This window comes from Halichoerus grypus, chromosome 9, assembly GCF_964656455.1.
Source record: "Halichoerus grypus chromosome 9, mHalGry1.hap1.1, whole genome shotgun sequence".
Taxonomy (NCBI): Eukaryota; Metazoa; Chordata; class Mammalia; order Carnivora; family Phocidae; genus Halichoerus; species Halichoerus grypus.
In genome coordinates, this window is record NC_135720.1 from 240,382 (window position 1) to 266,912 (window position 26,531).

The following is a 26,531-nucleotide window of genomic DNA, read 5'->3' on the forward strand; positions in this document are numbered from 1 at the left end:
CAATACCTCTTATTTCCTAGAGGACTTTGCAAAATGCTCTGGACATGCACCCGCGCCTGACAAAACACCACTGGGTGAGTGAGGAAGCTGCTGCTAACCCTATACATGCCTAGACAAGTACACGCATGCCCGCGTCAGGAACCGGGGATCCGGGCGCCCAGGGCTCCCCCTGCCACACGCCATGGACACCTCATGGCACACGACTATCCCTCTACCCTTGCAACCTTGTCTTAAATTCCACAGATGCGAGAACCCAAGCTTCATGGGTTACTTGTTCGCTGTGTGACTCAGCGCACTGCTTAGTGGACTTTCCCACCCTCATCCTGTGTGCATCCCCTTCTCTGTGCGTGTTCTCACAGGGGCTGCACAAGCCAAGTGTCAAAGGACCCCATGAGCTACGTAAAGCACCATGAACAGACTGGGTCCCCTAGCACGCACTTACGGACAGTCACACACACGAACAGGAAAAGAGCAAACACACACCAGCTTTCAGAGAGGACACGGCTCCAGCCAGGAAGACAGACAGTCTTACTCCCTGCGCACGGTTCAGCTCCTCGCACATGTTCCCAGCACTGAGGCGGCCAGCGTCCCCTGTTACCTGTGTGACTGCCCTCTGTGCGTGATGAAAGCAAGCTTTGTATTTTTCTTAGTTACAAGTAATCCCGCTTCCCTTCATTTTTCTTTTCTTACAGAACTGTTGCAGATTAAGAGTTCTCGTATTCTTTATCATAGATAGCAGACTTCTACGTCTGTAAATGAATATGTGCGTATATATAATATGGGATATAATCTTTACATCTATAATCCAATCACCTGGATTTTTAATAAAAATGTAAACCTGTTTACCATTTTAAAGCTGTATTTGAGCTGTTGGGACAAGAAAAATAATGCTGGGCATTTTAAAAATTCCCCACGAGCACCAGTGAGCAGGGACACCAGGTGAAGACAAGGGTCTGGAACCAAAGCCACAGCTAAGTCCCAGACGAGCTGCTCCTCAGCAGCGGGAGTGGAGTGAGACCCTGGGGGGACCCTGCCCCTCCCCTCCCTGCCTCCCAGCATCTCCGCAACCAACCCAATCAACCAGGACAGCCAAGAGGCCTCTGAAATCGCATCTGTTTTCAGTCCCACCACTGGTAAAAACCCCCATCCTCCCCGGGACTCTCTCCACAGGGGTCTGGTGAGGAGAACACGAGCGGCCCAGTTACAGCCCTTCCAGGGAACCAGTGTCAGTAACAGCTCGTACAGGCTGGAGAAGCTCAGCCCCGGGGAAGGTACCTGCTCTGCTGGGGTCTGCAGACTGGCAAGCACGGGGCCTAAGCGAGAGCACACAACAAGGCATGCTCCTGCTGGGGTCTGCTTTTACCTCACGCTTTCCCTCAGGCCCCCTCCTCCCAGAAAAGTGCCTTTCTCACAGCAAAGACCACTGGTTGGGTGTCAAGAGCCGATCCCACTTTGGCTCTGCCAATGACACGGTGGGGATGGGATCATGGACTCGATTTCCACGAAGACAGAGAACATCCCACACGGTGCCACACTCCATCCTGGCAATAGGCATGTAAGACGTCCCCTCATATTTATGAAAGAGAGAAGTTATGTTCTGCTGTATGTTCATAAGAACTTGTTCAAGGTCATGCAGCTACCAAGTGAGAGAGCCCCGAACTCCAGCTTGCTCTGCTGTCCACACTGTACAACGAGGCAGGAGACAGCATGGCCTCTAAGTCCCCTTCTCTTTCTGTTTGTCTACTTAGTTTTACTAGGACTGGAGAGAGGAAGGCAGGTGAGGGTCAAGGGACAGATGGGCCCATGGTAGCATGACAGCAGGCCGAGGGGGAGGCCATGCAGCTCGGGCTATAATCTAGTAGTAAGAATTTGATTAACCTACTAATAACTGAAAATTCACTTTTTAAAAATTGTGTTGTTCATACTCAGTTGTTCATACTCAATGCAATCAGCTAACATCCCCAATGGTGAAAAGCTGAGAGCTTTCTCCCTAAGGCCAGGAACAAGACAAGGATGTCCACTCTCACCACTTTTATCCAACACAGGACTGGAAGTCCTAGCCACAGCAATCAGGCAAGGAAAAGAAATAAAAGGCATCCAAACTGAAAGGAAGAAGTAAAACTGCCACTATCTTCAAATGACATGATACTATACATAGAAAACCCTTAAAACTCTACCAAAAAATGGTCAGAACTAATAAATGAATTCAATAAAGTTGCAGGATACATCAATACATAAAATCTGTTGCATTTCTTTTTTAAGGTTTTTTATTATTATTATTATTATTATTATTATTAAAGATTTTCTTTGTTTGTCAGAGAGACAGAGCACAAGCAGGGGATGGCAGCAGAGGGAGAAGCTGAGCAGGGACCCTGATGTGGGACTTGATCCCAGGACCCTGAGATCAGGACCCAAGCTGAAGGCAGATGCTTAACCAACTGAGCCACCCAGGTGTCCCAATCTGTTGCATTTCTGTACACTAATAAGGAACTATCTGAGCAATTAAGACAATAATCTCATTTACAATTGCATCAAAAAGAATAAGATAGGTAGGAATAAATTTAACCAGGGACGTGAAAGACCTGCACTCTGAAAATTATAAAACACTGATGAAAGAAAGTGAAGATGACACAAAACACAAATGAAAGATATTCCATGCTCATGGGTTGGAAGAACAAATATTGTTAAAATGTCCATACTATCCAAAGCAATATACAGCTTCAATGCGATCTCTATAAAAATTCTTACGGCACTTTTCATAGAAATAGAACAAACAACCCTAAAATGTGTATGGAACCACAAAAGGCTCTGAATAGCCAGAGCAGACCTGAGAAAGAACAGAGCTGGAGGCGTCAGCTCCCCGATTTCAATTTATATTACAAAGCTACTGTAATCAAAACAGTATAGCATTAGCATAAACACAGACACGAAAATCAATGGAACAGAATAGAGAGCTCAAAAGTAAACCCATGCATATATGGTCAACTAATTTCCCACACTTATTTAGGAGGGCCATCATCAGGCAAAAGATAAGTATTGGCCAGGATGCGGAGAAAGGGGAACCCTCTTGCACTGCTGGTAGGAATGCAAGCTGGCGCAGCTACTCTGGAAAATAGTATGGAGGGTCCTCAAAAAACTAAAAATGGAGCTACCCTATAATCCAGCAATCCAACTTCTGGGGATATATCTGAAGGAAGTTAAATCACTATCTTGTGAGGTATGTGCAGCCCATGTTTGAGGCAGCATTACTCACAAAAGAGTCCATCAACTGATGAATACATTAAAAAGATGTGACATATCTACACAATGCAGTATTATTCAGGCATAAAAAAAAGAAAGTGAAATCTTGCCATTTGTGGTAACGTGGATGGACCTTGAGGGCATTATGCCAAGTGAAATAAGTCAGAGAAAGAAAGACAAATACTGTACGGGTTGGTGGTCACTGGAGATAAGGGGTGACTAAAATGGGTGAAGGACTCAGAAGGTACAGACGTCCAGTGATAACATTAATAAGCCACGGGATGTGATGTACGTCGTGGAGACCACGGTTAATAATACTGGGTTGCATACCTGAAAGCTGCTAAGAGCAGAAATCTTAAAAGTTCTCATCACAAGAAAAAAATTCTGTAACTATGGGTGCTGACAGATACTAACTAGACTTGCTGTGGTGATCATTTCACAATATATACAAATATTGAATCATTATGTTGAGCACCTGAAACTTATATAATGTGTGTCAATTATACCTCAATAAAAAAAGAATTAGCATCAACCTAGTAATAACCCAAAATTCACTTTTTAAAAGTGTGTCTTGCCAAAAGGAGGAAAAAATCCACCTCTAAAAATAACTTTCTTGACTGTAACGTAACGAAACCGCTCACACACACACACACACACACACACACACACACACAGAGCCTGCACTGTATTGAACTGGGCTCCTACGAGGATTAGTTCATGGAGTAAACGTGGTACGGAAGAGTTCTGAGATTAGATTAAAAGTTGTTCATAAATGAAATTTATTAGTTTTTTTTTTTCACTAAAAAGACAAGTGAAAACTAATTCAATTAACTAGAATCTGCAGATAAAACTCATCATTATCCAATGGCATTTATAAAGCAAAGTCTTCAGTTTCCACCAACAACTGACCTGACCTCGGGTTTTCCTCTACGAAACAGCTATGGGACCCAACAGGGTGTGGCCAAAGAGGAGAGGAACCAGGCTCAGCTGCCAACGGCTCGTTCGTGAAATTAAAGGAATAAAACGCCCGTGAGTGGCAACATCTGAATAAAAGCAACACGGGCGCATGATCTCCATTTACTAAACACTCCGCAAGCAAGGCACTGGGAGAGGACACAGGGCGGGTGGGATGTGGCCCAGCCCCTAAGAGCAGTCACCGACGTCTGGGAGGCCAGGCCCACGGACAAAACAGGCAAGACAGGATATGTATGGGCCAAAATCATGAACACCAGAAAAAGGCGTCCTGTTTTCCTAAAGTTAGCAAGGCTTATAAGGGATCACACCGACTCCTGTCCTCATGTGACTATAATACTGAGACAGGATTAAGAACGACACATTTCTCAGCACTGGAATGAGGCAGCTCTTGTGAGCATGTGACCCAGCTGAGACCGAGGTCTAGAGGGCCCACTTCCACGGAACGCGGGATGCCATCTGTACACAGCTCTGCTTGAACTTCACTAACCTGGCAGGACCCTGGGCTCCACTGTGAGAGATGAAGCTACACCACAGCATCATAAAAACACCTTGATTAAAGATGCCTTCTTACCTTTTCTGTGAAACACCAACCAAAACTTAAAAAAACCAACAGAAGAAATGGCTGGGCAGGCAGGGGTCTCCAGAACTGTGACAATCAATCAGTCAGGCCAGTACCTGTAAGTCTACCAGCTGCACAGTTGACTTTCCTTGGAGGCACAAGGCCTGAGCAATAAAAGCATGCAGATCCTCCAGGCAAAGAGTGTCCACCTGAAAGGGAGGGAGGGAGAGAGAAGCAGCATCAGCTCTGGGAAAAATTCCGACACTCTGCACGTGGATTCAATGACTAAAGACAGGCGCGCACTGGGGGCGGCAGACGAGGCAGAGGCGGAGGTTAGTGGGGCCTCTTTGCCCAGAGCCCACAGTCCATGATGCCCAGGGCCAAGCTGGACAGGGCCCTGGTCACTCTGCAGCAAGGGGGGAAGCTTCCCCTTTCTCCGCATCCTGGCCAATGCTTGGGAGGGGCCATGAGCCACAACCAGGCCTGAGTCTTAGAGCAACACAGGTGACTGTTTTGGGCACCAATTCCCACAGCTGGTAACTTAGGGGTTTGCCCCGTGAGCTGGGGTGATCCAGGCTGGGATAAACTTCCACCTTCGCCAGCCCTGATGAAACCTGATACTCGTATCTCAGGACCCCCACATATGAGACCCTCCGATCTTCTGTGGAATCAAGGGGTCCAACCAAAATGTGAGCAAGAACAAGGAGGGCAGGGATTTGGAGAGGCAGATGGGGAAACTCTGGGTCTCGAGAAAATGATGGGAATGAGGACAGGGCCTGGGAGCACCATGGAGAGCGGGCTGCTCTCGGGGACCACCTCTCCCAGGTTAGGGGGTGGTGACTTTTCCAGCTCAGCCACCAAATTCTGCCAGCCAGAGAAAAGCACTGCAGTTCCCTTGCTCAGTGTTTCCACTGCCATCATAAGAATACGAGAACTTCTTTCTATAGAGGAATACGTTCTGTGGCAAGTAAAGGCTTGAAGGGAAAAAATCAGGATGACAACCACAAACCTGTGAGTAAGAATTTTGATTCTTCCTCCGTGATAAAAGTGGCTAATGTTTACTCCTAATAAAAATGACCCCACCATAAACCAGAAAGACAGTTCACTGGGGACTCCTGCTCTCCATGGCCAGGACCCGCTGACCTCTCCTGGAAAATCAAGTACTTCCGGTGTGCGTCACCTCCACCCCGCGGAAGGCACCAACCCCGTCACTACCCTGCCCTGCTCCATTCTGAAGTGCTTACTGCCTTTGTATAAACGACAGCTGTAACTATTTCAGGGAATACCAAAAAAGTCCACAGATGTGTAGTACTCATGACCAAGAAAAAAGACCCCAGTCTACAGAAGCAAGACCAAGCAGAGAACACGTTTTTTTTATTCCATAAGCCCCATCTCTCTCCATTTAGACTCGGTTTGTTGCAACGTAATTCTACTTCTTGCCATTAGCAACTTTTGAAGAAGGCTGATTTTAAAACAGCAACTTACGAGAAAAGAGAACGATCTCACGTACCGTTGCTTTCACAGGTAACCCACCTCCGCAGTTAACAGATCTAAACCACCACAGAGGGTGCTTTTTTAGGGTTTCACAGAACAGATATTACTATTTAAAGCATTTGCTCAACTAGAGATTGTAAAAACTATGTACGCTTGCTATGACATAAACTCACCCTTCCAGAGAATGTTCTCAGATAAGCCTTCAGTAAAAAGTGTTGTTGTTGTTGACTTGGAGGTTATGAGAGCATTTCGTTTCTCCACAGGTTCTAAACCCCACGTCGCACAACAAAACATCTAACTTAAGCTTAACCACAGAAAAGTATAATATTTTTATAAATTTATCTTTTTACTTATGAAACCCTAAAAGAATATTAACCCTGTGAATAATATTGCAGTTCCTTCTTAATCTCAGAGATGCCACTGATGTGTTAATTCACTGTTTTTCGGTTTCAAAAAGCTCCAATTTAAATATGCTCTTTAAGTCAAACCAACATCATATGTCTGCCTCATGCTGACTCACACTAAAGAGATTTTTACTGAAAGGTAATCATTAGTGTTATCAGAAAGAAGGTGAAGGTAGAAATTTTCCTCCTGACGCTTGTCTTGCTTCAGGTGTATAGAGATACTGGAGATGGAAAGCTGCTGTTCTGTGGTCTGGACACGGATTTTCGTAACTGACAGTCACCTGCCCAAGTGGCAAGCACAGAGCTGTGATGAGCGACTGTCAACAGGTTCAACAACCCTCTTACTGGAAAGAGTAATTCAAGATGTGTGTCCAAGGAGTGACTGTTCATATGCACGCAGACAGTATTCAGAAGAAAACACACTTATTTTTCTGGAGGAGAAACCTCAGCTCTTGGTTATTCACCACTCCCAATCCCCATGATGGCCCTATCTCGGCCACCTGGAGACTAATGAACACTGGACAGAAAACATTAACTGATACATGTTTGCATATTTAGTAAATGGTATCAAAAGAAAGGCAGTTTTACACTTAAAAATCCATCCTCTATTCAATTATATTGCTAAGTCTGGTACCAATAACAAAATGTTCTACTCAAAATAGTAAAGCAAAAACTAAAGTTTACACCGGTGCTTGTGAAACCAATAATGAAGCAATAAAATCTCTAAGAGTTATTTAGCTATACCACATTTTTACAAAATGCAAAATGCAGAACTAGCTATAAACTGGCAGAGCCAAAAGAAAAGAACAATTTAGAAAAGGAAAAGACGAATCAGTATAAAGCTCCCTTGAAATGTAATTCCACGATAAGAGTGAGTTTCTTAAAGACAATCAATAATTCATAAAGTGAATTCAGGTCTGAGAAACAGTCACCTAACTCTCTATTCCAGGCAAATGAAAATCTGATGCTTATGCCAAACAAGTCCCCAGATCTACCACATACAGAGGCCACAGCACAAGGCAAGACAGCTCAAAGGTGTCGAGAGGACAGGAGGTCTAGATGGGCTAAAAAAATAGAGACGTGATTGCAAAGGACTTTTTTTTTTATTGTCATTGTGACAAATGTGAGACAAAAGCATTTAAAAATAATACAGCCAAGGAAAGGAAGTGGGAGGAAAGGGGCTGGAAGAGGGAGTGATTTGGCCCTTCTTTCGCTGAGGTTTCCAAACATGACCCTGCACACGGGCACCTGTTAAAAAGACAAATACTTTCACGGGCTTTTATAATTTTCACACATAACCTAAGTGTAAAACTAATGAAACAGAAACTGCCTAACTTGTTGAGGGACACCGATCAGGGCCTAGCACTGCATTCCCCACGTGAGGCCTCCAACCCCTGGTTTAGTCGGGCAAGGAAGACACAGGCCGTGACGATGATGACCTTAGCAGACGTTTTACTGGGCGAAGCACGTTTCGTATTTTCCACAGTGCGACACCCCAATAACCCCAGGAGGCACCCACTACCTTGTCCTAGACTGGGACGTGAAGGGAAGTCTCAGTAAACGTCACGAGAGCGGTGGCGTCGGAAGGCGTCGGCCAGGAGCACCAGGCCTTCTCACCACGACACGGGGCCCCCGACAGGAGCAGCCTCCTGGACAGTAACAGCACCAGGGGAGGCACTCCACGGTTCAGAGTGCTGGGAAAGCAGAAGCAAGCCCGCACGGCGTCCCACGCCTCCACTACACTGGCGTGCAGTGCGAGCCTCTACGTCTGACACGCACAGGCACTTACACGTGTGCCGACAGGGAACACGGCTGCAAGGGACTCGTGCTCATGGGGCAGGCATTGGACAGCATGACACGGGGACAGGCCACGGCCAGACCCCAGCACGCCCCACCTCACAACAGGCAGGGGCAGGAGCGAGGAGCCAGCGCAGCACCGAGAACGAGGAGTGGAGGTTACCTGCACAAAGAGGTAGATCAAGAGGCAGCACAACGCTTTAAAGGGGTTCTCGACCGCCTGCAGCTCTTCTCTCGAGGAGGAAAGGTCGAAACAGCCTAGGAGGGCATCCAAGCGCCGGCCTTGTATTCCTGGCTCTTGGTTCAGCCACAGTAATTTCAAATTAGGTGTTCCCCCTGGTTAAAAAAAAAAACGTCCATTTACCATTATTCTTTGTACCAGCAAGTTATAACATGCTTCTTATAGAAATACAATAAAAGAATAAAAGACACTAACCTCTTCTCTTTCTGACACCCTTGGGCTTTAAGGTGTACAGGACTAGAAAGTAAACATGAACAAACCTACCTGGTTAAAAGAAACAAACCCTCAAAGGTCAGTATATATGTACTTCATTGAGAACATTCTTTTTTTTAAGGACTATGTTTTGAGGGAAACTAGGGCTTTTTTCCTACCTCTGCTGCATCCTGCCATTGTTAAGAATGCTTTTCAGAGTATGTTTAGAAGGTCCTGTCTCTGAGTGTGGGAAAGAACACAGCCACAGTGGAATGCTGCTGCAAAGACCACCAACCTACCCTGTTAGCTGGCTCTCTTATTCCCTTAGACCAGTCTCTTATTCCCCTAGACCAGCAGTTTTTAAACTTCAGTGTAAAAAGAGTCCACAGCAGAGACTATAAAAAATGCACTTTCCTGGGTTCTGCATGCAGAAAGCCTGCTTTACCAGGTATGATGCCCAGGAGTCTGCCCTGCACAACCTAGAGGCTTGGATGCAGGGCAACTCTGGGCCCCGTGCTTTGGACAGCATGTCCCTAAAACTGTCAAACAAAAGAAATTCCTAAAATGTAATTTCTAGTGTTTCATTTCTATGTTTTATATATACATTTAAATTATTAAAGTTAAAAAAACCAAAAAACAACCCTTCCTCATTTCCTTAAATCACAACACATGGCCCCGGGAGTCTGGAGGAAAAGTGGGGGATCCTGCTGGCACCCGCAGACACAGGCCAGTCCTGGGACAAGCCAGGTCCCACTACAGGCGGCAGCTGTGATTTCTGCAGGGTCAAGAAGCTACAACACCACGCCTCAAGAGCCAGGACGGCAGAGGTCCGAATGTCCCACGTGTCTACTATGGAAACAAAACCCAGTAACCAAATGGTATCAGAATTAAAGGACTCAAAGAAGAAGCTCTCCTCTTTTTTCCTTTTTTTTCCCATTTCTCACAGTATCATTTAATATTCTTGACCATGTATCTCCCACCACTGAAAGTGAAACAACACAGCAAAAGTCACTTGCATTTCTGAAACGGCTGAAGTGTTTCCTCCTTCAAAAGATTTTTTCATTATTTATTTTGGAGAGGAAAAAAAAATCATTTTTCTCTTGAAAGAAAGAAAATAGTGAAGACAACTGGCAAAAAACAAATCTATGGCACCAGTTAATAAGATGGAGATATCATTCCAAGATCTTCACAAGGGTCAGCCATGACTTCTTAGAAACACATATTTTCAGAAAAATAATCATCTTGTAGGGTCAGGAAACTGTAGCCCATGGGCCGAATCCAGCTCACTGCCTGTTTCTGTAGGCCTATAAACTAAGAATGGTTTTCACATGTTTAAATGACTGAAAAAAAAATCACAAGAAAAATAGTATTTCACAATGTGAGAAAAGTATGTGAAATGCCAGTTTCAACGTCCCTAAATAAAGTGTCAGCACAACGGCAGCACGCTCACTTGTGTGGTCTGTGGCCCGCCCTCTGGGCCGCTGCAGCAGAGATCACGATGCCCCCAAAGCCTAAGATATAGACGGCTGCCAAGCCCTGATTGAAGGTAAGTGATGAATGTCCCATTATCACAGTTATTTCAAATATACTCAAGTAGTTGACAAACAGTTTTTCTAACTCTAAAAGTCATGCATTGTAAAAAACTAAGGAAAAAAAGGCATAAGAAAATAAAAACATTTATAACCCCACCACCCACATATAGCCATATTTTAAAATATAGCTTCTAGTCCTTTTTTCAATGCATATACAACATCTATGCACACAGCTGAGAGGCCAAGTCCCCATTAGAGTGTGTGGGACGGACAGTGGAAAGATTGTACCTTGCATTTCATTTGCTTACAGGGGAAGAGTTTAATACAAAAAGAATGAGATTCATGAGATATACTGAGAGTCAAGTACGGTGGCAGCAACAAACACGAGATATCCTGAACAGTGACATGCTGGTGGCCATCACTCCCAGCCTTGGTATCATCTGGGAATTTGTTAGAATTGCAAATTCTTGGAGCGCCTGGGTGGCTCAGTCGTTGGACATCCGACTCTAGGGTTTCAGCCCAGGTTGTGATTTCATGGGGTGTGGGACTGAGCCCTGCACTGAGCCCCACGTTGGGCTCCGTGCTCAGCAGGGGCGTCTAGCTGAATATTCTCTCCCTCTACCCCTCCCCCATTTGCGCTCATTTGTGTGCACTCTCTCTAAAATAATTAAATAAATCTTAGAAAAAGAAGAAAAAAGAATTGCGAATTCTCAGGCCGCACCCCAGGCCTACGAATCGAACTCCGGGGGTCAGGGGGCAGCAATCCGCTGTAACGCGCTCTCCAGGCGGCTCGGACACGGGCAGAGTTTGAATACCACTCAATATTCTTCCACAAAACAGCTAAGAAATCATTTACACAGACAAGAAAAGAATAACTCGCCAATAATAAATTGGTTCTTGAGGGCTAATGATAAAATAGATTACAGAAAACCACCGGTTTGAAAAACCACATCCTCAAAAATCTCTAATTTAATCAGAGAATTTTAATCCTAAATTCAATCAATAATTTATTTAGTCAAGAACTCAGTACTGAGCACCCGTATTACCATAGGAGACAAGACACGTCTGCAGCCTTCTCCAGAAACAGGATTTCTGCCTTCAATACAAGACAACATATTCTCAGGTTGCTGTCATTTTCTGTCCCACGTAGTACTTGCTAGGCTGCACAGAGACCCTCTGACGATCCTACATAATGGCCTTAATTATAAGGATGGTTCTCTTCCTAAGTACCGTCCACAGAGATTTACTTCTCAGTTGATAGATTTCATCATCTTAAGCCAGAAGGTGTGAATTTCTTTGAAGGATCATTTAGATTAGTTCTCTTCCACTGGTAAACTCACTCTAGACAAAGTGGTTTTTATTTTTTTAAGATTTTATTTATTTATTTGACAGAGAGAGACACAGTGAGAGAGGGAACACAAGCAGGGGGAGTGGGAGAGGGAGAAGCTTCCCTCAGAGCAGGGAGCCCGATGCGGGGCTCGATCCCAGGACCCTTGGATCATGACCTGAGCCAAAGGCAGACGCTTAACGACTGAGCCACCCAGGTACCCCTAGATGAAGTGGTTTTCAAATGTGTTAATAACCCAGGAGGGCTGAGCCTACCTAACACCAAGGACACCGTTAGTAATTTCAGTTCAAAAGAAACCTATTTTGGGGTGCCTGGGTGGCTCAGTCGGTTAAGCGTCTGCCTTCAGCTCAGGTCATGATCCCAGGGTCCTGGGATCGAGTCCCACTTCGGGCTCCCTGCTCAGCAGGGAGTCTGCGTCTCCCTCTCCCCCTCCCCTGCTTGTGCTCTGTCTGTGAAATAAAGAAATCTTTAAGAAAAATTAAAAATAAAGAAAAGAAACCTATTCTGATCAGAATTGGAAGGCAGATCAGCTCAGAGTTTCTCTCTCCACCACACAAACACACACACACACCTTGCTCCTGGGGATAAATAAGACTGTGCCAGAAAGGATGGCCCCTATACTTCCCCCAGAGCTCCAGGGGCAGCTGAGATGTTTCAAAGAGCCACAGACCTAAACAATCGATCTCATCTCTAGGTCACCAACTAGCATCACATCTAAAACACATCGGCTTCAAAAACCTAATTACATAACTTGGTAAAAGATTTTGTGTGAACAGATGGACAGGAAAGCCTAGGATCCTTCTGGGGGACCTGAGCCCACAGATGGAGGAGCAGAGGGGCAGGGAAGGAAGTCACTTCTGTGAATGACAACTTCAAAGACCTTCTCAAGAGATACCTGGAGGATCCACCCCTGGCAGAGGGTTGCTGTATGCACCTCATGAGTAACAAAGCAATAAAGTAATGTTTCTGTTTGTGTTTTTGCAGCAATAAACAGAAGTGAATGAATAAAGACCATAGCAATTCTGTATGCTTTTTATATGGAAATACATTATTTCAATAGTTGGGTTTTAGAGTTATCTGATGATTATTTCCCTTGCACACTGCTGGGGTAAGAAAAACCATACACCTGTCTGGCTTGTGTCCATTGTCAGGACGTGACTGGTGAAGAGTTCTCAAAATTAACGTGCATATATCTTATGTCTCAAGTTTACCTGTGAAAGCTTTAGTTCATAAGTTTGATTTAAATGAATATTTTACTTAGCATTCTCTTGTTTAGTAGAGCATTCCTGGCCAAAAGAAAACAAGATTAAAAACCCTGACAACTCCACGCTTGCAAACTGAATCTTCACTCTGGCTGGGTAAACTTCAAGAGCCTATTTATAATAAGCAAAAAAAAAAAAAAAAAAAAAATTTTCATTCAGTTATAAACAGAGTAGAATGCATTGGTATCTCGATATATTAAGCTCTAAGTGTACAGGGATGAAATGTCTCATTTCATGCTTGCAAAATGACACTGTTATGCCACTCCTACCTAATGCATTCAAAATACAGTGAATGTGGCTCTAAAAAGTGAAATTCAACTGTTGGCTTGTGACTCAAATGTGTATTTGTAACACAGTTATTTGAAAAATCTTCAGATTATTTTTACAAATGGAAAGAAAACCGGCATTGAGGTTTTGAAGCCATTTCTCTTGACCCATGATGTCAGGTGGGTGGGTCAGGAGGCGGGCGGTCACATCATCATCTCGTCACCACGTGTGCGTTCGCGCACCTGGGCAGCAGTTGGGGACTTGGATTTACCACCACAGAAACTGCTAGGATCCGACAAGACTTTCTAGACCTGTACACGTGTGTACACATCCGCACACAGACCGTCAAGAGCACACAGAAGAAAGCTCCACCACAACAGCCCCAGCAAATGAGGCCTGAGTCAAACATGGCACCCTCTTTTCAGGAAAGGTATCCCTTCGTCTCACTTCAGGCTGTAAGACAGTCTTCTAAGACGACCTGCAAGACTTTGGTGAGTCAAACACCCTCATAAAGCTGAGAAATACCACATTTACGTACTGATGCATACGGCTAATTAGCTGTCCTAGGTCTCTGAAACGAGGGTATGCTTATGATGACAAAAAAACTGACACTGAGGAGAGGAAAAACCACTTCTGTTCCGTCTGAAGAAGAATCTCCAACTCTGGGGGAGAAGACGCTATTCCAAATGCCTGCCTGTGGTTTGGTCCAAGACTCACTCCACAACAGGCAGAGCACCAGTAAGTGAGGAAGGAGGAAGAAAGGGGCTCTATGTGTGCTGAGAGTAAATAAGCACGAATGTGCACAACCCGAGGGCCCTTCAAGCGCTGTGTCTGGGGAAAGGAAGCCCAATTTTAAGGTACACCCTTCTTGCATCGTCAAAAACATCACATCTCAGGATACTGGTGAGGTGAGAGATGTAACAGTACCCATGTAACACAGATGAGACACATGAACGCAGCTTACAGCTCACATGTGTGCACATCTGAATGTGTGTCTATAAGCTGCGTGCACACCCACAGATGGGAACACAGAGGGGACAGGGATGTGATAAAATACACCAGTAATGGAAGTTTACTTTTCTGCTCCTTGCCTGGTCAATTTTAATTCTTTCTCCCTCCTAATTTTTAGGTAATCTCTGTAATTTTTCTGCTCCCCTGCGTTTCCTTTCCATTTTGTGAAAAAATATCTGTGATTTCTGTTTCTACATTTCTACTATTTAAGAAAGCAAGCTAAATCACATGTGCTGTTAGAAGAAAGCCTTTTTTAAAAAGAACACTCTGGCCACTCTATCAGGAGACTCACTGAAAACACGCCATTTATGAAATCAACCTGCTTGAAACTCTCTCAGGAGAACAAGAAAATCAGACTTGTGTCCTGAGGCGACGCCCCTTCTACTGACAAGACCGCTGGCCTCACCTGGGAACAACGGATCCCATGATGCAACAAGGGCCTTTCGCACCTGGGCCGAGGCACCTGCGCGCGCCAGGTTTCCTGAGACAGGCGTACGGACGGCAGGCGTCAGAGGACGCCACGGTTTTCAACACACGCTGCCTGAGCAATGGAAAATGCCCGTGACACAAACGGGATGGTCTGTCTCCATTTTAGTTGAAAAACCATCTGGCATTTTTCCTCATGGATACAGAAAAGTATTTAAATATTAAAATCTTGTCATTTTCATATCCTTATTAACATAAGCACAAACAAAGAGTCATTCATGCAAATTATCGGCACCAAAAGCTCAGGATCCCACTCGAGTTTTCCAGCAATGGAAGCCCTGCATGCAAGCTCTTCTGGAGCCCGGCCCTGATGTGCAGCCACACCTACAGAACCTTTGTGGGTCCGGCAGTGCCAAGGAGGAGGCTTGCTTAAGCCCCAGAAGTAGTCTCTGTGATCATGATATGGCTGCCAGAGTTTATGAAAACATTTCAAGGAGTGGCCTTTAAAACTAACTCATAATATGATGATGAAGAGCCAAATAGTCTCTTTAATTCAAACCATGAAGAAAACTATAATAATCCCTCTTCATATTATTTTTGGAAAGATACAATAAGTTGGAAATCACATATATAATAAAACATTTCTGACAAATTATTTTGGCTATCCTTTAAAAATATCTCTTGCTGTATAAACAGATGTTAATTCATCTTCATTTTTTTTGATAAATACCTTTTTAGGTTTGAATATATCACTGGCTGAGAGAATAAGGAAATATTCCCTATAGTAACTTTCCTCACCTTCTCTCCCAATAGAATTCCATTTTTAAGAAAATTATTTTGCAGTGCTCACATCCTTATTTGGTAAACTGCAGACTTGCATGATGGGAACAACAGTGGCACGAGAGAATTTAACGCATACAAAAATGGAATATCAAAGTTTTAGAAGAATATTTGTCCTCTGAAACAATGGCAAGGAACACTAAAAATAAACCCTTACCACCCTCCTCATCTTTAACCTGCCTTTATGTACAACACTACCCCCCACTCAAATTCTTGACTTTTTTCAGATACTAAGAACTCGCAGGAACAAAGGACTTCAGCTAATTTTTAGGTGAACTTTGTTTTTTGTTCCCTCCCCTTATAGGTTTTAAGGTAACACTCATGAAGAAAAAACTTATTTTTCCAGCTGAAATAACTTTCCTTTATCTTCCCTTTCCAGTTCATCAAAACATACTCTCAGTAGTAGGAAGGAGAACTGACTCAAGCAGAATATCAAGAATCCAACCCTGTTGATTTGGCAGATATTTACTAAGCGAAGCCCAGGCACTGGGCCCTGGGGTCAGGCGGCAATGGGCTTGGGCCCACAGCCGTACTCCTCTTGGCATGCCTTGCCCTGATGTAGACCTTGAATAGGAGCCCAGGCGGAGTGAGGCAGAGCAGAAAGCAGACTGGCCCAGGGTCCACCGGTGGAACAAAGGCCCATTCCTCTGCTGTTTCAGAACGTTAACAGACAGGTACACTCCTTGTGGGCCCAGGGTTGACATGAAAATTAGTATATGTGCAGTTCTGAAAAAATATGTTTCCACAATGGATCCATTTATTGGACTTGTATCATATGGTGAACAAATGAGTGATTTATTTAAACCAAAACCATCTGTACCTGGAATGTTCATCTGCAGAGGCCTGACGAGGTCCGGGTGCCTCAGTGGGTTCCCAGAGTACACAAACCACTCCTTGACAGTGGGGCAGGTGCTGGTGCCATCTGAGTAAAGACAGCAGGATCAATAGATGCGCATGACTACCAACATTCATCACCAGGCTAACATGGTAACAGACCCAGCTCCACTGGGGGCCAATTTCAAGTTGGTGAATACAGATGAGTTCTCACATCCAAGGTCACTAAGAGGAACCTCAGGCATCCAACAGTCCGATCCCTATCCTCTGATCTCACTTCAACAAGAGCACTAACCTCTGGGATGGGGGAGATGGCAGGATAACCCGGGTCAGTAAACAATAATGGGGGGCAGAGATCACCACCTAGATGGTTCCTACAACGTCCTTCCTCCTGGGCTCTCACAATGCTCCACACAACATTTAGGGAAAACTGAGAGTAGGACAGTCCTTTCCAGTCTTTAATTCACTGTTTTGTGTAACTATCAAGACTATTATTACATTAGACAATTCAAAAAGCTAGTAGGAATAATCTAGAACAAAGGCATTTCTGTATGTTGGATTGTTAATTGCTATTAAAAAATTCAGTTTCTCTTCCATTCTATCTACTCAGTGAGCAAAGGTGGAAGGTGGCTTTCTTACTCAACATGCTCACCTAGCTTGGGGTCACCAGGCTGCTGTCTCTCTAGCACCCAAACCTCCTGCCTCCCCTCCCCCAGGGCACTCAAGACCACCCCCCGGCCCTCTGCGACCTGGCTTCCTACCCGACACGGGCCCAGCCCTGCTTAGACCATCTTCAGACTCACCCCATCCAAGGCATTTTCCATGTAAATACGAGCTTTTGGGTTTTTGCTGTTTTACAATGAAAACCTGACCAGGCTGCTGGTCCTAACTTCAGAGCCCGCAACAGCAGCCCACTGTGCCAGCGTCAGAGCGCAGACCTGGGAGCACGCCGAGCTCCCCGCTCCCACCCCACTGCACGCTGCTTGCCCCACACCCTCTCCTAGACCTGCACACAGTGACTGCAGGGCCCCTGAGTCTCGCCTCGCCAGTCCCCAGGATGTGCGCTGTCGGGCTGGGTCCCCGGGGAAGCCGGCTCTGGCTCCCGCCCTGCTCCTCGGCTGGAGTACTTCGCATCCTCAAACTCACCATGCCTCTTCTCACCTCCTCGGTCCAGACCCCCTTCCCTGCACGCACTCCAGGCCCGCTTCTCTCCGTGCCCGGGCTCCTGTGCTGTCTACTGCAGCACCGCACACGCTCACCCGCTCCCCTCACTGCCCGCCTGACTGAGTTCCTGGTACCAGAACTGAGACCTCTTCACAGAGTAAAGACAGCAGGATCACTGAGACCTCTTCACAGTCTCAGTCCCTAGCATGAGGTCCAGGGCAGACACCTGTTAACTCCAAGTTTAATGAACACATTCAACTTCACCTAAATTTCAAACACAAAAAAAGAAAAAAAATAGAAAATTCTGAGAAGTATTCTTATAGTTGTTAAAAACAACCACCACCACCGCTCTCTATGTAATCCTCTTGGCCTAGGTATTCATTACGCTAAACAACAGTCAACTGGGTGAATGGTGTTTCAAGTTGCTGTTTCTGAAAGGAGAGCATTCTCTCCTGCCCAAAGACAGACCTCACTAGGTTCGGTATCTCACGGATGAGAGCTCTCCACCAGTCGGCCAGCTGCCTCCTTAGGAAATCACTGACACATTTACAAAACCGCATTTTATACCATTTTTCAACTGAAACTGTTCTAAACCTCTACACCCCGGGGCCTGGGGTTGACTTCTCAGAGCTTTAGTTCTGAATAGTGTGAAGAAGAAGGCACCGCTACCATTTATTAGACAATACCGGGTAGATTTCCTACGAAGACCTAGAGCAGTCAGTTTTTGGACAAATATTCCAAACGCAATGCCACGCACTAGTCAGTTATTCAGCTACAACCTAGGAAGAAAGAGCTGCCCACTGAGACCAGCTCACCAGGATCTACAAACCCCGCTTCTGCGCAAGGGACACACCGGGCTGAAGACTAGCACGGACACGAACTTCCCCCTTCTCCAAAATTTACATCAGCACAGATAGCAAATTCCTTCTTTTCTCCATAATTTAGACCAGTGAGGGTTAAGTCCATATTAACTACAGTTTCTCCTAATTAACAAAAGAACAAAAGCTTTTGCTTTTAAGGTGACTGACTTAATTCCAATGAGTTTCAAGGACCACACAACACAGTCACAGAACAAGAGTGCACCTGCTGCTTAAAATGCAGTACCTAATAGCTACTGACCAACAGAGGCTTGAATATGAAAACCTGTAATTTTTATCACATAAGAAATCAACTAACTAGCCAGAGGATGAAAGGTAAAACAGACCTGCTGACTGGAATTTTTACTCCCTAAATGGAATTTTATCTGAACTTATGGGTAAGGATGCAGGAAATGACAGAGATATGAAAGATTGAGTATTTTCTCGGAGGTGCAGGGCAGGTAAAGGTGCTAGGTCAATATGCAGGGTCTGCAGGTTCTCTGGCACTCTGCCCTCCCCCTTGTGAGCTGCTGGGCATCAGGGGTACCCTCGGTGTGCCCTCACTTCCTTCCTCTGCCACGGGAGGGTAAAAGGGCAGTGCACAGTGGCTAGGAAACATGTGAACATTTACAAAGAATAAGTTTCATAGTCTGGATAATGACTTTTCCAAATCCAAATATTCAGATGGCAGCATTTTCACTTTTAATCCAAATTACCACTCCTACAGACACAAACTTCCCAGTCCTTCAAAACCCAGAGCTAGCTGCAAAGTGTTACCTGAGATCCTCTTAAACAGATATTGCTGAAAAATCCTAGAGTTTGGCCTATTCTCTGGGGTACCACATAATTTCAGAAGTTTTTCTATAAAACTCCTTAAAGAAAACAGAGGCAATAAACTCTTGGACATTGGTCTGAGCAATATTGTTTTTGGATTTATCTCCTGAGGCAACAAAAGCAAAGGCAAAAGAAGCAAAAATAAACTACTGGGACGTCATCAAACTAAAAAGCTTCTGCCCGGGGCACCTGGGTGGCTCTGATGGTCAAAGCTCCTGCCTTCAGCTCAGGTCATGATCCTGGGGTCCCAGGATCGAGCCCCACATTAGGCTCCCTGCTCAGCAAGGAGTCTGCTTCTCCCTCTGCCCCTCCCCCCGCTCATGCTCTCTCTCGCTCTTGCTCTCTCTCTCAAATAAATAAATGAATAAATCTTTAAATAAATAAACAAAAAGCTTCTGCCCAGCGAAGGAAATCATCAAAAAACCAAAAGGTAACCTAGTGAATGGAAGAAGATATTTGCAAATGACATATCCAATAAGGGATTAGTATCCAAAATATATAAAGAACTTTTACAACTCAACACCAAAAAAAAACAAGCAATCTGATCAAAAAATGGGCACAGGACCTGAACAGACATTTCTCCAAAGAAGACACCCAGATGGCCAACAGACACTGAAGATGCTCAACATCACTCAGCATCAGGGACATGCAAATCAAAACCACAGTGAGATACCACCTCACACCTGTCAGAATGGCTAAAATTAACAACACACAAAACAACAGCTGTTGGGAGGATATGGAGAAAGGGGAACCCTCGTGCACTGCTGGTGGGAATGCAAGCTGGTACAGCCACCATGGAAAACAGCATGGAGGTTCCTCACAAAATTAAAAATAGAACTACCACATGAACATTTCTGGGCATTTACATGAAAAAAATGAAAACAAAAATTTGAAAAGATACATGCACCCCTATGTTCGGTGCAGCATTATTTACAATAGCCAAGATATGGAAACAGCCCAAGTGTCCATCGACTGATGGATGGATAAAGAGCTGACACACACACACACACACAGGAATATCAGTCAGCCATAAAAAAGAATGAAATTTTGCAACAACATGGATGGACCTCGAGGGTCTTACGCTAAGTGAAATAAGCCAGACAAATACCATATATTTTCACTTACATGCGGAATCTAAAAAACAAAACAAATGAACAAACAGAAACATACTCATAAATACAAAGAAGAAAGTGCTGGTTGCCAGAGACAAGGGGGGTGGGACAATGGATGAAAATAGGGGAAGGCGGGGTGCCTGGGTGGCTCAGTCGTTAAGCGTCTGCCTTTGGCTCAGGTCATGATCCCAGGGTCCTGGGATCGAGCCCCGCATCGGGCTCCCTGCTCCACGGGAAGCCTGCTTCTCCCTCTCCCACTCCCCCTGCTTGTGTTCCCTCTCTGGCTGTCTCTCTCTCTGTCAAATAAATAAAATCTTTAAAAAAAAAAAAAAAGAAAAAGAAAATAGGGGAAGGGGATTAAGAGGTACCGACTTCCAGTCATAAAATAACCAAGGCATGGAGATAAAAGTACAGCATAGGGAATGTAGTCAATAACACTGGAGTACATTTGTATGGTGACAGATGGCAACCATACTTAATATGCTGAGTGTTTTGTAATTTATACAAATGTCGAATCATCATGTTGTACACCTGAAATGAATATAATATTGTATGTCAACTATACTTCAATTAAAAATTAAAAATAGGGCTCCTGGGTGGCTCAGTTGGTTAAGCGACTGCCTTTGGCTCAGGTCACGATCCTGGAGTCCTGGGATCGAGTCCTGCATTGGGCTCCCTGCTCAGCTGGGAGTCTGCTTCTCCTTCTCCTGCTCCCCCGTCTTGTCCGCTCTCTCTCTAATTCTCTCTCTCAGATAAATAAAATCTTTAAAAAAAAAAAAATTAAAAATAAAACTGCCTAAATAGAAAAAACAAAATTTCAAAGGTTTTAACCTAGCATGCACTTGGAAACTATAGCAGAAATGTTTACAACAATTTGGTTCGTCTGAATTAGAATGAAATAATCTTAAATGCCTAAAAATCAAGAAAAAGAAAAGAGGAAAATGGAGTTTGGCAATTCCTAAAAGAAAAGGCTGATTTTCTCAAACTTTCAAGATGCTAGGCTCTACATTCAAAGGAGTAAGGAACTTGAGAAAAGTTCTTTGCTAGTTTAACTCCCTTCAAGCTGTAACATTTTATATGGAAAACGGAAAAATGACATAATCAAACTTGGTCTTCTGCTATTCCCAAAGGACGGACACATCGATCCACTCTGTACAATCTTCTATATGTAACGAAGACATGTTTCCCGGGAGCAAAGTTGGGAAACTGTGCACACTTGCAGCCCCTCCCCCACGAAAACTCCACCTAGCTTACGCTGACCACTCTCACTTGGCCTGGAGGGGCCGGCAGGGTCTGTGGGCACGCGCTCAGGGCAGGCAAGGGGAGAGTGAGAAGTCGTCAATTACAACCGCTCAGTTGCTGGGATTTTTAAGTTTAATAAACCATCCCTCAGACTTTTAAAGAAAAATATTTGTCCTTATGGTTCTGTAATATTTTTATATGGCTGGTTTAATCTGTATTTATATGTGGCGTTAGTCCTGAAAAAAATTAAAAAACTCCTCACACGTATGTTTTTCTATGGGCGTATCTAGGATTTTAATGTGCTGATGGCCTGCAGGCACTCTGTGAAGGCGCCACACAACTGGACTGCGACGCACACAATCACAAGACCACCAGCCTCATCCAGCTGTGTGAGGTTCCCAGAATGTCACTGAGGGAACAGGCAGGCGGGATGGCAGGACAAGAGCACAACCTGGCCCAGCTGCGGACGGCCGCCTGTGAGCACCGGCTCTTCCCCAGCCCTGCTAACTGCACCGACATAAAGGAGGAGAGCAGGATAAACTTCGGCATCTTCCCAGTTTTCTTCTATTCCCTAAAATGTACCAGGCTTCACAGTGACACAGTAAGCTAAGACTTTCATGAGGAGACAGAGTTAGGATCTGAAGTAAAGGAAGAACTGTTGTGAAGGCAAGGTGGGCTGAGGGGGGATGACTGGAGGGATTCTCCCCTCATTGGGCCGTGACACCACCCAGCCATCGAAACAGCACACACCCCTCTAGACAAGATACATGTGGGAGTGCTGCCAGCCAACCACTCCAACAGCAGCAGACGAGCGCTCCAACGTGCACCCGTCACGAGGGGCTCTGAAGCACCAGTGGATCAGTCCAGTGCCGGCGCCTTCTGGCTCAGACCTCCAGTGTCTGCAGCTGTCCAAGTGTAAGAGCCTGGCTCTAGGGCTCAGGGTCTACACCCGCGGAGTTAAAGACACCTTTGGTTCTAAAAAACCTCACTTTAAACAAGTTGTTCCCACTTGTCAGTCAGGCTGGGCTCGGAGAAGGCTGCTCACCTCTCAGGACTTGACAGATCATCGCTCTTCCTCCTGTGTCTGCAATTCAACTGTTATAGTTACCCTTTCCTGAGGAATGCTTTGCTAAATGGAAATACTACTGAAAGGCTGATATTCTAAACATATACTCAAAACATGTACCAATCACCTAATTTACACCAAGAATCTGCTGATGCCACCTGACCAATCTCTGCTAGCTCAGCTGACAGCCAGTGGGGACAACAGACATCAATCACATAAACAAACTGTGATAAGCTATGAATGAAAAGCACATGCTTCTTTCAGAGAAGAACTGACTTTTGATGAAGAAATACAGAGGAAGGAGTTAGTTTGGGGGAGTTAGTTTTTAAGTTCATAAGGGACAAATAGAATTGATCAGAAGAATGGCCTGAGCCAGAAAAAACAAAAGTTGTATTTGTCAACATGGATACAGTTTCTAGAGCAAAGTAAATGGGACCACTTGAATGTAAAAAGGCCAAACCCGGTGTAAGGGCCTCCCACACATGGGGGTTGGCAGAGAGCAGGGGCTGGAGCAGGGGCGGAGTAGGGTGGGAGATGGCCAAGATGGGGGCAGAGCTGCCTGACCAGTCTTTCCACTGACACCTCTATTTCTGGACAAATTTCTGTAGCCACCGCATTCTTGAGTTGGACAGAGGCACTATGCAGACTGCAGCGTAGGGAGCAAGAGCCCTACCAGAACAAGAAAGTCTCTGAGACAAGCAGACAGAGTCTGCAGATCAAGACTGTGACAACAGTCAAGGGACTGTGGCACAGAACACCAGAGCTGGCATTGTGCAGAAAGGAGCTTCCAAAATCTGCACAGAGGTGCCCTTGAGGTCCTAGTTGAGGACTGAGCTCTAACGTGTCCAGGGCAAAACTCAGGGAGGCTGGACAGGACAACTATAGACCAGCCCCGCCGAGCAACCAGCTGACCCTACAGAGCTCCACAACATCAGAGTCCTACCAGCCAACGTGCAGAGACCCTCGTTAGACACCTAGCACGCAGGGCACAGCGCAGGAAGGCCAAGCCTCAGGAGCAGGGCCATTCCAGCTCTAGAGTGCAAGTCTTCTCAGACCAAGCCTAATAAAGCTTAAGGCAAGCCCTGAAAGGATCTGGTAAATTTAAGTGCCTGACAGAACACAAGTCAATACCCTTCACAGATCTAAAATCTTCTAGGCTACAATCAAAACACAGTGGACATGAAAATAAGCAGAAATACTTAAGGATAATAAGCAGAAACACATGGCCCTCTTACAAGGAGAAAAAGTCAATCAACAGACACAGGCCCAGAAATGATGGAGCTGATGGAATTAGTGGACAAGGACTTGAAAACAGGTACCATGCATAAATTTAAGGATTTAAAGGCAAACATGAAGATGGGGGTGGGGGATGGAAGATTAAAAAAAAACAGCCGAAAAACACAATATCTGAAATGAACATTTCACTGGATAGGTTAATAGCAGATTAGATGTTGAAATAAGAGCAACAGGAACTATCCAAACTGAAGCACAGAGAAAAGAGGCTTTTTTAAAAGCAAGCCGGGGAGCATAATGGGCACCATGAGCAATAAATCAAGCATGGAACTGGGAGGCCCAGAGTGAGAGGGGAAAGCAATAGAGAGAGGAGACAATGTTTGATGAAATAAAATTCACTTTTTCCCCAAATTTGATAGGAAATATAAATTCATTGGTCCAAGAAGCTCAGGAATCCCAAGCAGAATAAACACTGAGTATATCACTCCAAAGCTCAGCTTAGACAAATTACTAAAAACCAGTGCGCAAGAGAAAAACCTTATGGACAGCCGGAGGGAAAAAACACTTGTTACGGATGGGGAACAACAGTAAGAAGGACCACGGTCACCACGTGACAGCCAATACAAGCTAGAGACAACATAACAACATCTTGACGGTGCTGAACAAAAAATAAAAATACCTAAAATTCTATATACAGCAAAATTACACTTCTGAAATAAAGATATTTTCAGGGAAAAAAAATCAGGAAATAAAATGAGCACCATAAGAAACGTAAAAGCAAGTTCTCTAAATGAAGAAAGGTGATACCAAAGGACAATTGGATCTACACAAAGAAATGGAGAGCACCAGCAATGGTGCACTTCAAAGACTTCTCATTTGTAAACTCCTCTAAAAGGCAGCTGACTAGTTAAATTAATGGTTGGAAAATGACAGCCAATGGGCCATGTTTCACTTGCTTGTGATATACAATCTGAAAGCTATAATGCTTTTCACGTTATTTTAAATGATTAGAAAATTATCAAAAGAATATTCTGTGACACAGGAAGATTATATAAAATTCATGGGAATTGTGACATGGGAAAAGGAAATCAGGCTTTACTGAGACACAGCCTCGCTCCTGTGACAGACACAGACGTGTCTACACTGCAGCAGGAGAGTGTGCTTGTTACACAGACTATAGGGGCCCTCAAAGCCTAAAATATTTGTTATCATCTGGCCCTTCGCAGAAAAAGTTTGCCAGCCCCAGGTTTAAAGTAAAAATAAGAATCATATTATGGGATTTAAAACATATGCATAATATCAAAAGATTACACATATGTAACATTCTTGACATGACCAAACATGTATGTAACATTTTTGCAAAAACCAAGGTACAGAGATCGAGGACAAACTAGTAGGGAACAGGGGACAGGGCCGGAGGGCAGGACACAAAGGGGCAGCATGAGAGAGCTCCTTCGTAGGGATGGACCAATTCTGTATCTTGACATCGAATAGAATACATAAAACTATACACACACACATAAATAAATGAGTGAATGTAGAAAATGATGAAGCTGATTAAGAGCCGTAATCTAGTTAATAAAACTGCACTGATGTTAATTTATGGCTCTGACACTGTACTTTATTACCCAAAACATCATTTGTGCGGGGGCCTGGGGCAAGGGTACAGGAAAGCCTATGGACTGTTTTTGCAACTCCCATGACTGTGTAATTCCTTCAAAATTAAAAATTTAAAAAATACACAACAATAGCAAAAATGATGGGAAAATGAAAGTTCGCAGCTACAATGCATCACACACAATGTGGTTATAATACTATTTGAAGGCAAATTGTGGTAACTTAAAGATGTACATTATTAACCCTCAAGGAACCACTAAAAAAAAACAACACAGGTTAATCTAATAATCCAAAAGAGGACATAAAACAAAATACTAAGAATTATTCAGTTAGTCCAAAAGAAGTCAGAAAAGGAGAAAATAAGGGAAAAAAACAGAGCAAAGGGCAAAATGAAAGACTTAAACCCAATCATGTCAATAATTACATTGAATGTAAGTGATCTAAAGACTAATTAAAAGAAAGATTATCAGGGGCGCCTCGGTGGCTCAGCTGGTTAAGAGTCTACGACTCTTGATCTCAGCTCAGGTCTCGATCTCAGGGTAGTAAGTTCAAGCTGCACACTGGGGGCTTGGGAAAAATAATTAAATAATTAAATAAAAGAAAAAAATAAAAGAAAGATGGTCAAACTGGATACGCTGCTTAAAAGAGATGTACATTAAGTATAAAGAAATAGTTAAAAGTAAAAGGACAGAAAAAAGACACACAATGCAAACACTAATCCTAAGAAAACTGGAGTGCACACGTCGGTGTCAGACAAAGCCCACCTCAAGACGAGGACTACCACCAGATTTTTTTTTTAAAGGGAAATTTCATAATGTTAAAAGGGTCAATTCATTAAGAAACAGAACAATTCTCAATGTATATGCACCTAACAGTGGAACTTCAAAAATATCTGAAGCAAAAACTAACAGAACTGAGGGAATAAATAAAAACATCCACAAGAGCACCTGCAGACTTAACACACTTCTCTCAAGAACTAATTAC

At 44.3% G+C, this 26,531-nt stretch overlaps 1 protein-coding gene across 11 annotated transcripts in view; it reads right to left on the reverse strand.

Annotated features, from left to right (window-relative positions):
* The window catches only part of FAM120B (family with sequence similarity 120 member B), a 98,828-nt gene that overhangs the window by 50,597 nt on the left and 21,700 nt on the right, over positions 1–26,531 (reverse strand). For 7 of the 11 annotated variants that reach the window (XM_078054432.1, XM_078054430.1, XM_078054438.1 and 4 more), the window contains 3 exons: positions 16,409–16,510; positions 8,633–8,805; positions 4,891–4,983 (listed from right to left, as the gene is read on the reverse strand). In XM_078054432.1, coding sequence (XP_077910558.1) covers positions 4,891–4,983; positions 8,633–8,805; positions 16,409–16,510 — 368 coding nt within the window. Of the gene's footprint in view, positions 1–4,786; positions 4,984–7,686; positions 7,921–8,632; positions 8,806–16,408; positions 16,511–26,531 lie in introns of those variants that run through there. The other 4 variants (XR_013440992.1, XM_078054436.1, XM_078054433.1 and 1 more) reach the window with 4 other exon arrangements.